The sequence below is a fragment of the Paroedura picta genome, chromosome 10, assembly GCF_049243985.1.
Source record: "Paroedura picta isolate Pp20150507F chromosome 10, Ppicta_v3.0, whole genome shotgun sequence".
Classification (NCBI taxonomy): domain Eukaryota; kingdom Metazoa; phylum Chordata; class Lepidosauria; order Squamata; family Gekkonidae; genus Paroedura; species Paroedura picta.
In genome coordinates this window covers 31,707,381-31,726,492 of record NC_135378.1, presented here as the reverse complement: position 1 = coordinate 31,726,492, position 19,112 = coordinate 31,707,381, and the positions used below count along the sequence as shown (strand labels likewise).

General features: G+C 42.8%; 1 protein-coding gene across 6 annotated transcripts in view; it reads right to left on the bottom strand.

Annotated features, from left to right (window-relative positions):
* Positions 1 to 19,112, bottom strand: part of CRACD (capping protein inhibiting regulator of actin dynamics) — a 152,282-nt gene continuing 133,170 nt past the window's right edge. For all 6 annotated transcript variants that reach the window (XM_077302036.1, XM_077302033.1, XM_077302034.1 and 3 more), the window contains 4 exons: positions 14,177 to 17,156; positions 10,894 to 11,084; positions 8,783 to 8,948; positions 1 to 4,056 (listed from right to left, as the gene is read on the bottom strand). In XM_077302036.1, coding sequence (XP_077158151.1) covers positions 3,896 to 4,056; positions 8,783 to 8,948; positions 10,894 to 11,084; positions 14,177 to 17,156 — 3,498 coding nt within the window. In that variant the 3' untranslated portion in view covers positions 1 to 3,895. The remainder of the gene's footprint in view (positions 4,057 to 8,782; positions 8,949 to 10,893; positions 11,085 to 14,176; positions 17,157 to 19,112) is intronic.

Sequence of the window (19,112 nt, the reverse complement as noted above, 5' to 3'; positions counted from 1 at the left end):
CACTTGCAAGGTTTTTTTTTTAATTGAAATAGAACAAATTTTCAGTGATGGACCATTTACATTGAAATCTGACAATCAAAAACTGAAAATAGAAATTGCACTAACATATTTCTTAGTCATAGGTAATTTTACTCAGGTTTTATGGTTGGTAAAAACACATAGGTTCCTGTAGCAATTCAGGCCATAATAAGATAAACCTGATACTTTAAACAAAAAGACAATGAGTACATACATCTGATAATTTTCCGCAGATTATAATTTAAATAGGAATTAAAATGACATTAGTATAAGAAACAATTGCACTTTAAAACATTTGAAAAATTAAAAAGTACACAAAACAAAACCCCACAATTATACATTTGTTTATAATTTTATACACCACTATATGAACAATAGAGGTTAATCACACATAACCTCAGAAATAATATTTAGGCCACAATCCAGAGAAAGTTAGTTATGCCTAATTCCTGTTGAAATCAGTGGGCTAGCATGGTTATCTGGCTAGTTTTAAATTCTCTTGCTTTCACAACAGGATTTTAGTGGGACTAATTTCCTCCATATCCAAACCTTTGTGTATAAGTTACCCCCCCCCAAAAAAAAAAAAAATTAACAAAAACCAAGATTGAGGCCATATTCTACATAGTGGTTGGGTCAGTTTTTAAACCGTTTTGAGTAAAGCATTCCAGCAGGTTGTTCCTCAGGAAAGGCTGTAACAGAGCTAAAGCAAAGTAACACTTCATTGGTATTTAGTGCAAAATTTCAGGTTGACTTTACATGAAATAACAATGTGGAAAATAAAGGCTTTTCGAAATGTTCCCAAACAAATATTGTACATGTTCTGGCTCTGATCCAGTCAGTGATCTCCGAGTGGAAATGGTTTTCCCTTGCCATTGGTACAAATAGAAAAAAAGAGCTATGCAGTGCCCCGTATCTAGTATCTAGGGTCCTCCCAGCTTACAAGCGCAGTTACCTCTGACGCACTGATGACTTCTTAGACAGGTTCCTGGCACAGTCCAGGTGCCCCATTTGCCCAACCAATTATCAGTCCTGACAGTACTGCTAATAATGCTGTTAGCCAGATTGGCGGGTGAGATGCAAGGGGGCCTCTGCTACAGCAGCCTGGGATGGACCGGCCTTCTGTTCTCCTCCTGGTTCCCCTAGACTGGAGTCTATAAATACAGTTTCCAGTATACTAGATTCTCTCATGCTTGAAAATACTTTGCTTTTGAAGCTTTAGAACTATTTACTAACTACACTGTGTGCTAACTGTGCCTAGAATTATTTTGATAGGCCATTTTCCTTTCATCATGCAAATACCACCTACTTTTCCTTGTAAACATGTCATTTTTTCCTGAACTTCTGTTGCTGTTGTTTTCTTCTCTCTCTCTCTCTCTCTCTTTTGCATCACCCCACCCTTTTAAATAATTCCCTTTCCCATTTCCAAAAAACAAACAAACAAAAACCTTGGGACTAGATCTTCTTACAAAATATAGAGCTTAAATTGAAAGTTATGCAGTCAGAGGTTTAAGCCTATCTACAGTTAAGTGCATGTTACAAATATTTTTATAGTCTTACATCAAACAAAGAAGTTTGATAACTTGTTTGCATGTCTTCTCTGTGTTACTGTCCCAGATCCATTAGACATTCCTCCTGTTTATCTCTCTTGGATAATGGAGTGCTTGATGGGTTGTGGATGACTGCATAAATGACACCCACAAAAGTTTATTTCCCTGCTGCAGCTTCCCCCAAGAAGGAGCCCCAGCTGTGCTTTTGGCTTGCAGCTTCCCACAAGCCAATGTGGATGGAATGATCATGTGGGTGAAATGAAAGGGCAAAGCATAACCCAATGGTACACTGTCTGGGAAGTGCTCAACTTGACACATGGAAGCTATTTTCATACTTACAGAATCCTAAAAACAGTATGAGGCCTGCATTACTCCTTCCTGAAGTTAATCATAATATTTTTTGAAACCAGCGAGTCTTGGGGGGTGTTTTATGGTTTGAATTGACACAAGAAACAAAAATTAGCTTGATAACCCAACAACTACAGAGCATCCTTCCTTAGTCTGGAAGCACAACCAGCGCACCTAATGGGCTCTTGAACAGCATCACAATTGTTGTGTTGATGGTGGCTATTTGTTAACAACATGTGCTTTTTTACCATTTTGGGGCTCTATAGCAGAACCGCAGAGCTCATACTGTTTCCTATGTCATCAACAAAATTCTCCCTCATTCTGCTGGAAGAACAGTTACATAAAAGGCTGTGTTGAGTCAGCAGCTTGGTCTCTCTTATGGTGTTCATCATATATGGAATAGTTGGAACTGCTTTCCTGCAGCCAAATCCACAATCTAGTTACCATGAAATTCTATTTAAACACCTTGACAAAGAGGAATGTACTGCTTTGTGGACCTTGTTATGATTCTTTGGGTATGTGAAACAATTTTCTTCCCAGATTGAAGACTTAAATGCAAGATTTCACTTGCCATTTTAAAAAAAAAGAAAACCCAGTTCTGCAATCTGAAAAATGACTGGACTTGTTTGTTATACCGGTACATAAGTACTGAGAAAGTGACAGGTACATTACAGTGCTGCAGTGATGTTTTGCTAGCATCCCACTTGGTGCTTCTGGGCCCATGAGTCGAAGACTCATTAAATCCCAAAGACAGAATTATTTTCTTGAAAGCAAGCAGAGTATCAGGTCCATAAAGAAATTGAAACAATCTAATTCCATTTTTTAAAAAATTCTACAGTTACCTATTTTCAGAAATTTACTGCATTGCACCTTTTCATGTTAATGTGCCAGACTGGAGCCGAATAGGCATGAATGTTGCTGTTCTGTCAAGTGGGTTGATGTATAACTTTTAAGTTATACATCATTTGTAAGATTGGAGGGTTTGCTGTCACATGTGCTTTTAAATCTGAATTACTGCTATTTTCCCCTTCACATGATGCAAATCCTCACCAGTGAAAGAGGGGTGTGATGAGGTGCCCTACATTACTGCAGCATCTCACTTCTAGTGAAAATCGTGCAGTGCAATTTTTATGTGTGCTTCTGTATGGTGTGGAGAACCACGTAGGGAAAGGCAATAGGCAAACATTTGCTATTCCCATATTCATTATCATATTGTTATATTTAGACCTTTCCTGTTAGAAGCTGCTGATCAAGGCAAGTCTTGCAATTATTAATTTTTCTTTAAAATTACACTGTCTGTGAAAACATCAAAACCAGGATCTTATTGTTGAGTGGCTAACCTGCTACTTGCTGTTGGAGAAACACCTATACAAACCTCTTTGTGGTAGGTCTCTGCATATTCTTGCTTTTATGACACATGAAAGAAATTACTTCAGTGCCCTCGCCATTGGGCTGGTTACATTAATAAAAGCTAATCATCATATACTCCAGTTACTACTAAGACAGGAATGGCTCTTTCCAAATCCTGTACCTGAGTAAAGGGTTTTTAAAAAGATTCTCAGTAAATGGCATTGCATTCTCAATTCAAAATTGGAAACATGTACCTTACATTCACTTTCAAACCTGAAGCAACTGGACTCTCTACTCTGCAACAACAACATAGCCAAAGTCAAGTAGAAATTCAAACCCCTATGAGTCAAACTTTAGAAACACTGGAGCAGAAATTCTTAAAGTGATCAGAATCTAAAACTTCCTGATTTCTTTCACATGCATGAAACTTGCATGTCTTTTCCCATTTAGCTGAATGCTCAATGCAATACAGTACAAGGTAGATGAAACCTACAATGAGCCAGCAAAAAATGGAAAACTGCTTATTCATGTTCCTCTAGGATTTGCACTTAATTTTGTTCTGTCATGGAAATAGACTAATAAAAACTTGAGAGCAATGAATAAATGACAATAAAGAGCAAAAACAGCATTGTTTACTTAATGATTTGCGGACAGTCACTCCAGGCTTTTGCTTTCCTCTTGGCTAAAGCCAGCCAGGCGGGTTCTGTTGACACAGGGTTAGCATCAGGGGTAGAGAATCTCTTTGCAACTTCTTTTGCCAAGGGGGACGAGGGAACAGAATCTGAGATCTCCACTGGTTGAGAAAGAAGAGAAAGGAAAACCCATCAACAGGCATCCATCATTAGAACTATATGGGCATGGGCAGTGTACAACCATTTTGTCCAAGAGAGAAACTAGGGATGACAAAATAATTCATACATTTCAAAGTCCTGTTCTAGGACAGATTCAAGAGTAAACTGCAAAGCAGCAGCATACTTTGTAAAAAAAACAAGATTTTGGAAGGCAGCAGACTATGGTCCAGTTGCTAGCCATCTCCAGTAAAACAACCTCGGAGCTGTGACTGAAAAGACCCTTCACAGAACTTGGGGAGCTGCCACTAGTGGGCTGGTCTGATTCAATACAAGCTGGCTTCAGAGATACATTTGCAAGTCTGAAACACTTAAAACTGCCCCCCCCCCAATACACAAGCAATGAAACTCTGCTCCAGCTCCATACATTATTGAATATCTCATGGAAACAACTTTATGACAAAGTACAGTCCAAATCTGCCAGCTTTTAGATTATCATCCATGCATTCAAACATACATAGTTTCCATTGCCTTGTGGCTTCCTTCAGCTCTTCAGGCCAGTACAGGGTTAATGACCACCACCTCCAAGTTGCAGCCAACTTATGGTGTTTTTAAGACAAGAGATGTTCAGAACTGGTTTGCCATTGCCTGCCTCTGTGTAGCAATCCAGGGCTTCATTGGTGGTCTCCCGTCCAAGTACTAATCAGAGCTGGCCCCGTTTAGCTTCTGAGATCTGACAGAATCAGGCTTTCTGGGCCACCTACATTAGCCCTCCCCCTTTATCCACTCTCATTGGTCTTAAAGTTAGGATCTAGAGTATTATTAAGACAAGAAAATAAGAACTGTCTGTAGCTGTTCAGTGGTATGGAAAATGCACATGGCCTCAGTTCATGATTGCTTTAATCAAATATTCTGGGGCCGAGCTCTGAAGTTGAGATGGATTCCAGAACTGAGGTAGATAGGACTGATTTTCTCAATTTGGAAGCAATCTACATTAACTGAGGATTTATTACCGTCACATTTAAACAACAACCACAAATGCCACTATGGCATCAAAGAACAATCCATGTAGAAAACCAGGTTTCCAAATGAGGGTTGCTTTCCCTTTAAGCACAAGGGGGCTCTCTCTCTGGCTTCTGTTCTCTCCCTCAGCATCCCCTGACAACCACAACATCCCTTCGCCCTCTATCGGGTAGGTGAGACTGCTCGGATCCCTCCTTCCTATCTGCATCTGCCAATCATTTGCTTTGCACAGAGTTAGGGTTAAGCACCATTATTCTGAACGGAGAGACTAAGGTCAGATGTTAGTGCTTTCTAAAATGAGCACATGTACAGAACAAATTGCTCTCAGTGCTCTTGCTCTGTGACAGGCACAAAGAATCCCGTTTATGTTGATCTGTTTTTTAAGAGCATAAGAATGAATAATAGGATGCACGTAAGGAAATTAAGCAGGCCCTATTTGTGTTAACCTGCCAAAAAATAAAATCTATGGGCTGCCCTCTTGCTTTTATCACTCAACGTACTGCGTTTCCATCAGCTAATCAGTCTCTGAACTTTAAAGGCACCTTTTAAAAGATTCCAGTACAAGAAGACATCATTAGGGGAATGCAATCTAGAGACTCAGCGGCTGGAAGGCGCTAGAGGGAAGCACGCACTTCTTACACGAGCACATTACTCATTAATGCAACAGCTTTCTCAGCCATCTGCCAGCACCGCATCCGAACACATGCTTGTCAGTTTAGGGGGAAAATGTATCTCAAGAGGAATTCTTCCATATTTCAAAAAAGAAAAGAGCTGGACTTTCCCTCAGGATTCTTCTTTCCCTCTCAAATCATGACCCTTATCCCAAGGAAAATCTTCACCGTAATGACTCATAGGCCTCAGTTTCCTGGGCATGTACAGAATACGTGAGCAATGCAAGTGTCCCAATTTCGCCCCCTCATAGTCACTCATGCAGAGAGAGAGTTGCAGCTCCTGAAAAGACCAGGATGTAAACAAGCAGTTGCCTGTGGCAAGTAAGAATGGCCTCCAAACAACCAAATGGAAACATTTTGAAATGGGAAGAGATCCTTTGACAAATTTAGGGATGCTAGTGAAAACTTTGGAGGGCTAGTTATGTTTGCAAATCTGTTGGCCAGTCTGCAGCATGGCACCTACTGCTCAAGTCAACAGAGCCCTTGATACTGGATTTTAGCATTCCATTAAACAGGGCACAATTAAACAGGCCTGGACAACTTTGAACCCACTCAGTTAAAGACACCACTAGATGAACCTTCTGGATTTTAGCATGTATAAAGAAGGGGTGTGGTGAGGGGGTTTGCATGAGTCAGGAAAGTTGGAAGTAATACTGTAAGAGGTTCAGACTTGATCAAGAGGCTAAACTCGCAGCAGATCCCTTTGGGGATCCACAGTCACATTGGCAGAAGAACATGGAGCTGATGGACATGGTAATGCTGATGGCAGAGGAATCCTTGAAGAACAGGGAGCAGGAGTAGTGACAATGGTGGAGGATATTCCATAGAGAACGGCAGTGACACCTGGTTAGTATCATTGTAGAAGGCAGCAGTGCTAAACCACTTCTGATAATCTCTTACCTCAACAACCCTAGGAAGAGACAATCTAAAACAAAAAAAGAGAGAGAGAGACAGCAGGAGGACAGAACCCCCCCCCCCCCCGTCAGATGGGGCTCAATCACCTACCGAGGGAGAATGCCAATAAAGGTAATGAACGAACCTACCGAGGAATAACTGAAGACATCTATGAGAAGTGCTAGTCTTAATGACACAACTGGACTGGACTAAAGCTGAAAAGACGTTGATGTGAATGAATGCAAAAGGAAAGGTCAGTGCTATTCAATGCATAGAATAGGAAAACGAAACATGAGAAGTATAAATCAAGGGAAGCTCAACATTTTAAAAAAGAGGTGGAATGTTTAAGCATTGCAATTCTCCTGGGAGTAAGTAAAATAGACTGGATTAGGACATTTTCAGTCAGAAGTAGACAAGATGCAGCACGAGCAGTGAGGGCCTATATTGCAAAATCGGACTGAATATATCAATCAGACTTGAAAACCTGTCACCATGCTGTCATTCAGGTTTACGCCCCAATGACACATGCTGAGGAGGACAAAATGGAGAGCTTTTATGCAAGCGTCCAGGAAGAAATTGATCACGCAACCAAACAAGATATGCTGATAATCAATGGTGACTGGAATGCAAAAGTAGGAAAGAATGCAGAATCAAATATTTGGGCTAGAAGCATGAAATGAAGTAGGAGTGTGGACTGCTACTACAAGGCAGGTGCGCCCATCAGCTGTTAAGCTGAAATGGCTGAGAATCATTTTACCAATCCGTTTTCGCTTCCTCCCACTGCTCATCTGTTAGGTTTAAATGGGCGCAAAAGCTGAACTGGGCAAAAGTCTGGTAAATGTTTGGGGAAAGCACCTTCCTCAAACATCGGTTTGGGGGCTCCAAACCAGGTCAAGTTCGTGGTGAATTTTGGCTTGTGAAACAGTTTGTGCCCATGCCTAATGTTTTGGTCATGCCACCATGGTTTTTTTTTTTTCAGCTAAAAAAATCCCTGGTGGTCTTTAAGCAGTGGCTGGGCAGATACTTATCATGGATGGTTTAGGCTGATCCTGCATTGAGCAGAGGGTTGGACTAGAAGGCCTGTACGGCCTCTTATGCCTCATACTGAGGTCAGCATACTTTGGAGAAAGGCTGGCTCCTATAGGACAGGGGTAGTCAACCTGTGGTCCTCCAGATGTTCGTAGACTACAATTCCCACAAGCCCCTGCCAGAATTTGCTGGCAGGGGCTCATGGGAACTGTAATCCATTGACATCTGGAGGACCACAGGTTGACTACCCCTGGTATAGGACACTCAATGGACACTGGAAGTGCTCATCTGGACCAGGGCCTGCTTTAGAAACACAAGAATTTTATCTGGCCTTCTGGCCCATAGAATCGATTAAGGTCCTTAGTGCCCTACATAGTTAAGATATTATATCATTGCATGTAAAGGAGCTAACTGTATATTTAATATTTCTTTTCCTGTATTGCATCTCGTCAGTGGAGGCTTTAGTAGGAATGTACACTTGGCTTTTAATGAGGGTATAGTTTAAGCCTTGGGTTTTTAATTTTAATAAATATTAATCAATTTTACATTACATTCTACCCTACAGAGGCTTGAATACATTTTCCTTATATTGACACCGTTTTGGGAGGTTCTTGACTTGGGTCAGGACATTTTCTCCTTTGTGTTGTGGAAACTTGTATTCATGGCCTAATTTTTTTTTTAGTCTCGCAGTTTCAAAATTCATTGACTTCCACAGTCTCAGGATAGTGTAACTGATTAGATTGCATTGTCAATGGCAGTCGTATGCCACCTTTTCCTTTGGAAAGCTTTTGTTTTCCTGAACATCAGCACTTTTAGGGACAAGTTAGATCTATCTTCAGGAAGTAAACAGGGATCTGGAAACAGTCAAGAAAGATGCCCATTCACTCAACACGCTGCAAAATTCTCAGAAATGGCAAGGTGACCATATTTATAACGTAACATGTGGCTCAGCAGGTGACCCTATGGCTTTGACAGCAGAAGGTTCCAGGTTTAATCCCCAGCGTCTCCAGTAAAAGGTACAAACAGCCAGTTAAGATGAATGTCAGCCTAAGACGCCACATTATATAGTCAGGGTGGGGCTAGCTAGAACAATACTCTGACTTGGTTCAAATACCTGTCACAGAGGTCGGAAGGGTGTTTGATTTTTTTAGCTGCTCTCGTCGTTCAAGCCTCGACATGGCAGTTTCGACTTTCTTCTCCTCTCCCTGGGGTGTGGATTTCGGTAATGAACTTATTCTGCTGATACTGCTGCTTTTGCTATCTGACGGATTTATACTGGCCTGGTATAAAAGGCAAAAGGAGAAACAATTATATTACAACATTTTCATTTAATGTTTGGTTACTTTATCATATTTGTAGTCCACCTTTCCCCTCAAGGGGCTCAAGGTAGATTACACAATGTAAGTCAAATAAATTAACAGGTTGGGACATCCAATAAACAACACAATAGGATTTGGACTGGAGAAATCTCAAAGCAAGCAGAAATCTGAAGCAGAGCTGGAACAAAGCATAAGCATCTAAGTAGGACAGTAAAATATATTCCCACTTATAAAAGTTCTGGAAACCAGTCCCAGGTTTCTGCCTGGCCTTCCCAACTGTCTAGAGCTCCTTTCATTTTAGCCACTATGCATTTTGACTGGTCCAACTTGCATTTATTTCATTTATATAATTACTTACATTATTGGCAGTCTGCCTGAAACAAAGTGAAAAGCAGTGGACATGATATGTCAAACAATGAAGAATATAGAATCACACAATATAACAAGAGCAGAATACATCCAACAGATAATACAGACCATATGCAGTACTGTTCCCTTTATAATACACCTCAGCTATACTCCAATAACATAGCCCTATTACCTTCATTCAAATGCCCTGCTGAAGAATTCTGTTTCACATTGCTTGAGGGATGGAAGAGGTGTGGGCAGGCCATTCCACAAGGAGGAGGCCACAACCCAGAAGGCATATGTACGGGCAGTTGTTGATCTTACTCCTTGGCAGGGTGGCACCTTCTGAAGGCTTTGTTCAGATGAGTCAAGCTATTATGTCATATCGGGCACCCGCTTAGAAGTGTAGGCAAAAGCAGTAGTTGAAATTAGAAATATCCCTCTTCCCAATAATACCGCCACCCTAGTGAAGTCCATAGTCCAGGTGAGGGCTAGGCTAACTCAATTTCATTCGCTGGTTGCAGCTGAATCCAGCCCCAGTTACCGTGCTGGGTAGACGGCATGCGCCACAGAAGACTAGTGACTGTTGGGGGGAAATAGTTGCTTCAGTTTCATCAGTGGAGGTCTGCTTAGTGCAACCAGGACTGAATTTGGTTCTTGTCCTCTTCAAGGACTGGAAGGAAGGTGGCTGTATAACTGATATAGTTAGAAGAAGAAGAGTTGGTTTTTTGTAACCCCCCCACCCCCACCCCACTTTCACTACCGGAAGTAGTCTCAAAGCAGCTTACAATTGCCTACCCTTCCTCTCCCCACAACAAACCCCTTGTGAGGTGGATGAAGCTGGTTGAGCTCTGAGAGAACAGTGTGGCCCAAGGTCACACAGATAGATGTGTGGGTGGTGATATTTTATTGTGTCTTACGCACTTTGCAAAAGTGGGGATTAGGAATCAAGGAGTGGAAGGAGCAGGGAGAGGAGGGGAAGGGAAGGGGTGGCACTGCATGAGAGGATATTGAAGTCTGGGCCTTTGCAGCCGCCCCAATGTGAGGACAAAGGGCCCACAGAGCCCGAGGGGCCCACATGGGTAAGATTCCTGTGAGTTGTGATCACCTGAGGGAAGTGCCTGCCACATCTCCTGAGTGCCATAATTAGGGAGAAACAAATCCACGACCCCAAGACTTGTGTGCTTTTGGTTGCGGTGGGATGCAGATATACTCAAAGACAGCCACGTTTAAAATATAGCAACTGAAAGATGCTGTATTTTTACTGGTTTCTATTTATCATAGTCATTATCATTTGTGTAAAAACAGGTACGATGCTCTGTCATATGCTGGTATAATTACTCTTATTTGGTGACATCTTTTTCAAAACTCTGGGGGATCAGGCATCACAAAAGAAATTTAGACTATGGCTGACTTGCTTTCTAGTCTCTGAGCACTCCATTTGGATTGTACACTGTGAAAAAGTACCTATTGCCAACTACATGAAATGTTTCCACATCATCTGCATGGAGTTTGTGAGTTTCAAAATGCCAGCGACCCTGCAGTTTGAGGGACTCACATTTTCTTTAGCCAGTTTCTCGGCTTGCTTGGCTTCCCGGGCTTGCCTCCTCTCCTCCCGCGTGGCTTGCTGCTCTCGGAAACCCTTCTGCTTTTGCAGGGCCAGTGTAATCCAGAGCGGCTGTGCAGATTCCACTTTTTCCATTAGCTTGGAGCCATCTATGGAATGCCTGCTTTGTAGAACAGGCCTTTCTAGAAGGCAAAACAGAACACAAAGACTTTGGTCACAGAGCAGGGGAAGAAAAAACACAGCCTGCATTCTTCCCAGGGGTGTGTGGATTGGTTTGTGGTCTCCTAGCAGGGTCCACCTGGGACAAATGGCCCTTGAGGCACCGTGACCTCCACCCATGGTCATCATCGCTACAGCCTGACTCTGATCTGAGAGGACCCTCCGGCACCTTTAAGGCAGATTGGTTCAGCTTCTTCGGGGTGCCAGCAGCCCTCCAGGAACACACCTGACACACCTGCCCCTGTCTCCTAGCATGTTGTTATGATGTTGCATCTGGTGAATGGTCTCAAATATTCTATTTTAGTGTTTATGGTGTCTTGGAATATGGGTCTACCAAAATTTCCCCTGACTTTATGCTGTTTTAAGTGTTTTCATTTCTGTAGGGTTAACTCTTGGAAGTTAAAAAAAAAAATAACAGGAACAACAGTTCTGGCAGTCACAAATGTGTCTCTTTCTCTTGCCACATTGATACTCTGAGAATTTGTGAAACATTTTCCTTCCCTCAAAAAACTCTGTGGGATGGAAGGCAGCAGGGCATTGTCCGGCCTCATCAGCTAAGCAGTCGGTATTTGGAAGGGAGCCCACCAAGAAAGGGGAAGGCCATGGCAAACCATCTCTGCTTCTCCCTAGCCTTGAAAGCCCCTTGCTATGGTTGTCACAAGTTGGCTCTGTTTGACACCACTTCTCATACATACACCCCCCCAAAAGCTGTGTACTCCCCTTTCCAAGTCCTGCTTCCTCCCAGCTTCAAGGTGGAGCCTGAAATTTTCCCAGAATTACAACTGATCAGATTACCAAGATCAGATCCTCTAAAGAATATGGTGGTTTCAGAGGGTAGACTCAATGACATCATGTACCCACTGAGTCCTCTACCCTCCCCCAAACTCCTTCCTCGCTAGGCACCTCTCCCAAATCTGTAAGGATTTCCTAAAATGGAGTTGGTCACCCTAATCCCTCCTCAAGCAAACCAGCAAGTTACACAGCATAGCTATTCCCATGTATGTAAGGACAGGATGTTTGTTAGTGATTGAAGCAGGTTAATTCCAAAATAGCACTTGTAAAGTTCAGTTCCCCGCCCCCTCTCCCCTTGATTCCCAGCTTGACTGTACATGTTCCGCATAATACTTGGATGATATTCCAGTATTGCTGACTTTTTCAACAGTTTATTAACCATTCTTTGCGTCCTTAGATCATGATGCAAGGTGACCTAGAAATGTCAAAACTAGTTTTATCTGTGAGCATTCACACTTCCATCTATTTCTAGAAAGCGTGGGGGGTTAATTTCAGAGTTATTTGATGCACTATTTTGAGAAACTCGAGTGAACTTTCAAGTTTGTCAGTGTTCAATGCAACTGAGAAAGAAGTTAAGAAGTCCATAACTGTGATGCCCAAAGAAAGGGCTCCCTCTCCCACCCTGCAATATGTTTTGGAAGTCACAGAAGATCCAGTGCCACACGGAACTGCTCTGCTAGCATAGGGTTGGTTACCTGTGAGATTTAAATGGATCAAGTCACTCTGCTGCACCTAAGCAAAGGAAAATGTCACTTAGAAGAAGGCATGGAGCTGTTCATGTTGGCAGCAGAGGAAAGGACTCACAATAAGCGGGTTAAATAATAGGTATAAAATATTGGCTGGATATTAGCAGGGTGGGAGATTAAAGGTATCCCCTGTGCAAGCACCGAGTCATGTCTGACCCTTGGGGTGACGCCCTCTAGCGTTTTCATGGCAGACTGAATACAGGGTGGTTTGCCAGTGCCTTCCCCAGTCGTTACCGTTTACCCCCCAGCAAGCTGGGTACTCATTTTACCGACCTCGGAAGAATGGAAGGCTGAGTCAACCTTGAGCCGGCTGCTGGGATTGAACTCCCAACCTCATGGGCAAAGCTTTCAGACGGCTGCCTTACCACTCTGCGCCACAAGAGGCTCTTCTAGCAGGGTGGGAGATTACACAATAGTAATTCAGCAGTGGGCTCCCCCTCATAGGCAGTCTCCAAACAACAGCTGGACGGACAATTGTCAGGGATGCTTTGGGCTGATCCTACATAGAATAGGGGGTTGGACTAGATAGCCTGTATAACCCCTTCCAACTCTGTGATTCTATGAATGAACACACCTCCACTGAAATAAGCAGAGAAGACCTACATGTTCTGTCTACATCCCAGCATGGAGCCAGGTATTTGGGTGACGAGGTTTGTGGGAATTGGTGTGTCCTACCAAAGGTATGCTTCCGACATCAAGAGTTGTATACCTCAGACTATATTTGCATATCTTTATTGAACTACACATCAGGAGTGAAGGAAGCTTTGCTGCTTTCTTAAAAGCTTTGCTACTTACCCATGATGGAGTCACACTTGCACATTTTACACAAATCTGTCCTTACATAAATTTGAATTTTCACTGGAATCTTCCAAATATGGTTCCAACTGCATTTCCTCTTTGTGAATTACTCTGCACACTAAGGCCTGATTTTCATAGTGGTTCCACATTTCCTCCATGTGGACACGCTCATATTCATCCATGACCATGTGAATATGAGCTGGAATCATATGTGTATCTGGTTGCATGCATTTGCTATAAATCTCATGATTGTCGAAGCCTCAAAAGGGGCTACAGGATCCCAGAAATGGTATTCATGTTTGTGGACGTATCAATACACAGGACATACGTCTCTGGTACACGTATTGACACCCCTGTGGAAATATGGACAAGCACAAGCCTGAAGATTTTTGCACATTGGAACAGGATTTTCTCTAGAGCAGATTCACATAGCCAGAGACACTGGATAAATCAAGATCGAAGGTGCAAATTTTCTTAGATGGAAACCATTTTGTTGCAAGAGGAGTCTTGTAGATTCTGACTTGCTTTATACTTGAAAATCATCACGATGTGACAATCACTGAAGGTCACCTGGCAATCAACTGAAGGTCAAAAGTGAACTAACTTTTAAGACTAAGTATAAAGAAAACAAGGCTGGAATACAGAATAAAATAACAATAATAATACAGAATAAAATACATAATAATAATAAAAATCAGACCAACAAGATTGCCACCTACCTCTTTTCAGTGGCTCTGTTTTCTTCTCAGTTTTTTCTCTCCATGGCATGGTAATGGATGGAAAAAATGACTTCTTCTCCCTAGACTCTTCCTCTTCATTCTTGCTTTCATCATGAGTTTGTGAGAGCAGAGAGCTGCCTTTCACCTCTGCTCTTCTCCAACAGGCGTCAGGTTCAGTTTTAGCCACCCTCAGCCCACTTGATTCTGTTAAGTGAGATCGGCGCATTTTCGAGAGAGGGGATGAGGGTGGGGTTTGGCTGGTGGGCTTTGGAGCTAAGGCCGGCTTTTGTGGGAGTGGGGATTTACAGATGAGTTTCTCTTGACTGGGTGCAGACCCCTGAACACTAGCTGTTGGACACACTGGGGTAGCTGTGGTATAATTTTGATTCAAGGTAGTCGGAGTGTCCTTTGCAGAATGAACAAAGGTCTCCTTACTCTCTTGGCCAGGGGACTTGCTTTCTTTCAAAAAGATATTATTTGCATCTTTTTCACTGTCCGGGGTCACAAGCGGAGTAGGCACACCATCGAAACTATCTCCTGCACTGTATCTTTTCTTCTTCTTTTGCTCTGCCTGCTGATCATAGTTAAAACGCACCGAATAGTTTGTCCTCCGTAGTCTGACGCCAAACGGAGAAACGTTCTCTTCTCCGTTTGGTGATCCTCTCTCCACTTTCCTCACACCAACATTTTGCAGCGGTTCAAGAGTTTCTGATGGAGGCGTTTCTTTCCCTAGCGGATGAGAGGTGCCTGGGACGAGAAAGGATGGGAGATCTTTGGCAAACTTACAGCCTTCTGTGCGATCTTCAACTTCGTGGTGTACTTCAATTTTCCCCATAGGGATTCCAAGTGTGTTTATTTTACCCAGCAGTCCCTCTTTATGAACTGCCTCGTGGTTTACACCTGCAAGTGGACTTAAGTCCTTGGCTGCGTTCTCTGCCGCAAGGCCAGGCTCGCTCTCTGCGTCTACATTAGTCTTGGTGAAATCTGAAAATTTCTGCCAGGCAGGCGTTATAGAAAATTTTGCATTCGCAGACAAGGTTTTTCGTAAATTACTGTGAGAAGCCGCTCGCCCTTTAGGGGTCCAGTCATCACTGTGCCTGCTGAGGCTCCCTCGGTCTTTCTCACTTGCTTTTCCAGTTTCTGCACTTTTCAGGATTTTGGATCGAATAGTAGCCCACTCAGCTAATGTGGCTTCGTCATTCGATGGATCCTGAGCAGTCTTCATTTTACTGCTGCCAAGTTTGGCTTCAGGCGACAGTTTGGGTGTATTTTCTGTCAGGGTGCCATCCGTGGTTTTCTTTTCTTCTGTTAAACCAAGCAGAGATTTACAAGCGGTATCTTTGATCTGATTCAGATTGACTGCAGGGCCACAGAGTTGTGCTCCGGTGACCAAAATTGCGGTATGTGGGACACACAAAGAGGAGGGCAGCGCATGGGCCCCTGGACTGGACTGAGGAGCTTTCGGTTCTCTTGAGGCAGAAGGAGCTGCTGCCTCTTTTGCAGGAGTGACTGGGCTCAGGTTCACTTTTTGAAAGATGATCTGTTTTTCTCCAGAAGACACTTGAAAGGTGAATCCCCTGGGCATATTTTGCCTGGCATCGACTTCTTGCCAGCGTAGCTCTTCTCCTAGAATTCTTTCTTGTTCCTGAACATCAGTGTTAGTTCTCTGACTGTGTCTTAACGTTTCGTCTTCCTTTGGCTCTCTCTCTGGCTGCTTTACTTTTTGCGGACTTTGCGCTTCTTTAACAGAAAGGTCTGTGGTTTCTAAAATTTTCTCTTCTGGATGCCTGTGTTTGTCCAGTGGTGATTGGAAGGGTCTGTCTTGTTCTTTTGTATTTTCCAGTGGCTGATGTCCTTCCAAATGAGGACTTTTCTGTCCTTCTGTCCTTTTCTGTCCTTTCCTCTCTATAAGGTCTTGTGGCTGCATCCTCTTTTCAGCTGGAGTCTGTCTTAATTGTAACAGGTCTCCTTTCCCAAGTCCTGCTGGCTTCATCTGCTTCTCTGCTTCTTGCTGGCTTTTTTCATCATTACTTTTTCTCTGCTGCTCCAGATGCTGCAGGGGTTCTTCTGGCCTCTTTTGCTCCTCCAGCTTCACAGCCTTGCCTTTCCCTTGCAATTTCTCTCCTTCTACATTTCTGTTTTTCTCTCCTTCTGGTTGTCTCTGCCCCATTTCTCTTTTTTGTACTTGCAATACTTGTTGGTTTGGATCTTCCCCCTTGTCAGTCTTATGACTCTGTTCTTCTGGTTCTCGTTGTCTCTGCCTTTTCAGTTCTTGGTGCCCTCGTTTTTGTGTTTGCTTCTCCTGACCTTGCCTCTTGTTCTTCCAGTCTTGCTGTAACAGCTTCTCTAATTCTTGATGACCATTTTCTTCTTTCCCGTTTGGTTCCGCCAATTCCTGATGCCTTTGTTCATCCACCTTGTAGCATCTTTGTTCTTCCCGCTGCTTTTGTTCTTCCCATTTCGGATGACATGGTTCTACATGTTGTCTTTGCACCTCCAGTTCACAGTGCTTTTGTCCTCCTAATGGCTTTTGTTCTTCCTGTGGCTTTTGTTCTTTCTGTTGCATTTGTTCTTGCCATTCCCAGAGTCCCTCATCCACCCTCTGCACTTCCAGATTTTTGTGCCTGCCGTCCTGCTCTTTGTGTCTTTTTCCTTCTGGGTTCCCTCTCTCTTCCATTTTCAAGAACTGCTCTTCCTCCTGGAGCTTTTGTTTTTTCCCTTCTTCTTCCCTTTGACTCTCTTGTAGTCTTTTGTGTTCCAGATGGTGTTTTACTTCCACTTCAGCTGTTTGTACTTTCTGCTCAGGCTCAGGGCTTTGCCAGTAACCTTCTTGCTTCCTTTTTTCTTCTTTCTGTTCTTGGCCTTCTGTATCTTGGATTGGCTTGCCTGCAGCATGATGGCCATTGTGTGTTAAGACTTTATCTTCACACCTTTGTGTTTCCGTGATTTCTTGTTCACACTCAGTCGTGCTTTGTGACTCCTAGTGTTAGGAAACAAAAACAGAGGGTTACTTATGCCTTTCCCCTTTACAGAATGGCAAGCATGCGTGTTGTGAACTTAGTTAGCTTTTTAGTAGTAATGTTGGAATGATTTTAGCAACCTTGGTATGCACATTTTTTGATCTTTTTCTCATAAAGGAATGTGTATTATATCAAATAATGTGAGCAACAAGCAGAGACCGACTATGGACTCATGAAAGAACCAGACATCTCCTCCTGGCTCTCTCCACTTGCCCATTCTCTTTCCCAACAGATGCAGAAGGAAGGATGGAGAAACGAACCACATTTAGTCACCTTATTTGCCCTGCGGTGATATGGAAGGAACAAAACCACAGCAATACTTCCTCTTCTTCCAACTTCTGCTGTGTTCTTATCTGTATTCTCTCCTTGGCAGGATTGGCGAGAGTGGACGGAAGCAGAAGGCAGAGCCCTTCCCTCTTTGTGTGGGCCATCACTGCTGCCTTGTTACCCTGCCTTTTTCTCTTTTTTTGGCAGCAGCCACAGCCTTCAAACTCTGCTCACCTCCTGCAGAATCCTAGCAGTGTTTAGGCTATGAGAGGCTGTGAGCTCCCCACTCCACTGCCATCACCACTGGAGCTCAGTGTCTATTTGCCCCAACTAGCACCTTCTTCTCTCTTGGCTGTCTCCCTTCCCTAGTACAGCTAAGGGGTTGTTGGGCATCCTCCAAAATGGCAGCTGATATCTTAATCTTTTTTTTTTTTAAGTATTTTACCTCTCCTCCATCTTTAACAGTTTTCAGATGGGGGCTGTCTGTGGTGCATCGACAATCTCTTTTTGAACATGGACTCATTCTGTGGATTTATCAAACCTCATTTTTTTCCCATGTTTGGAATTGCATAATCAATTGGAATTATCCAATACTGATCAACTAGATACCATATTGATAGGGTACTCCAGGCTGTTGAATGTAAGAAAGGTTTTTGCCTCATTTTAGCCACGGACGGGACATTGAGGATTTACAGCTGTACTTTCCAGGGAACATTTCTCTTCGGCTTCTTCTAAGCTCACAGGTATACTTGTGAAGTTGCACCTGCAGCTGAAAAGGCAGCAAAGGCTCTGCTACTACTGAACCCATTCTTCTAACAATGAGCTCAATACATCAGAAAATCAACTGCAACCTCTTTTAATATATATTTGTGAGATGAAACGCACACTTTCTCTTGCATTAATAAAACAAAACACACATTGCGAAAGCCAGGAATTTTATCTTTCCCAGAGATTTATATTAATTTGAGAACTTCCTTTGTCTGCAAGTCACTCATTTTCTTTACATGCTGTTTTTCCTTTGCTCACATATCACAAGCAGGCTAGAGGAAATTCCAGCAATCAGACTATGTTGATGCTATTGCTAAAATAAAGATTTGTTTCACCTCAATCAACTTGCATTTAGAAAAACATGTAAAGTGGTTTTGTTTAGGACAGTATTTGTTTCATTAATGGCAGCAAAGTCTTGATTGTGGGTTGCGCAATGATATCAATGTTTGTTTTATCGTAAAATTGGTCTGTAATGGATTGTTTATTTTGCCCAGTTGCCCAGCTTCATCCTTCCTCCCCTTTCAAGGATTATAAACATTTCAACAAATCAATAAATTGCAATGAGAAATACTGGACAGGCATTTTGTCAATAATGCAAGAGTCAGTGGACTGCATATAGCACATTAGCATAGAGGCTGGCTACAGTGAAGCAGAAATTCCAGATGTATAGTGGCGGGGCTGGGGTTGGAATGTGGTCAGCTTTGTTTCAAAGACAGAAGCCAAGGCCTGTTCTTATGTGCTGAAGAAGAAGTGTTTTTCCTTGACATGGTTACTGACAGTTCTGGTGACTGGCTACATTGCAAAGGCTTTCCCAGGATGTGATTCAAAACATGCCAGGGCATTTCTAAGATGAATTCATACCAATTGGTATGTGACCTGAA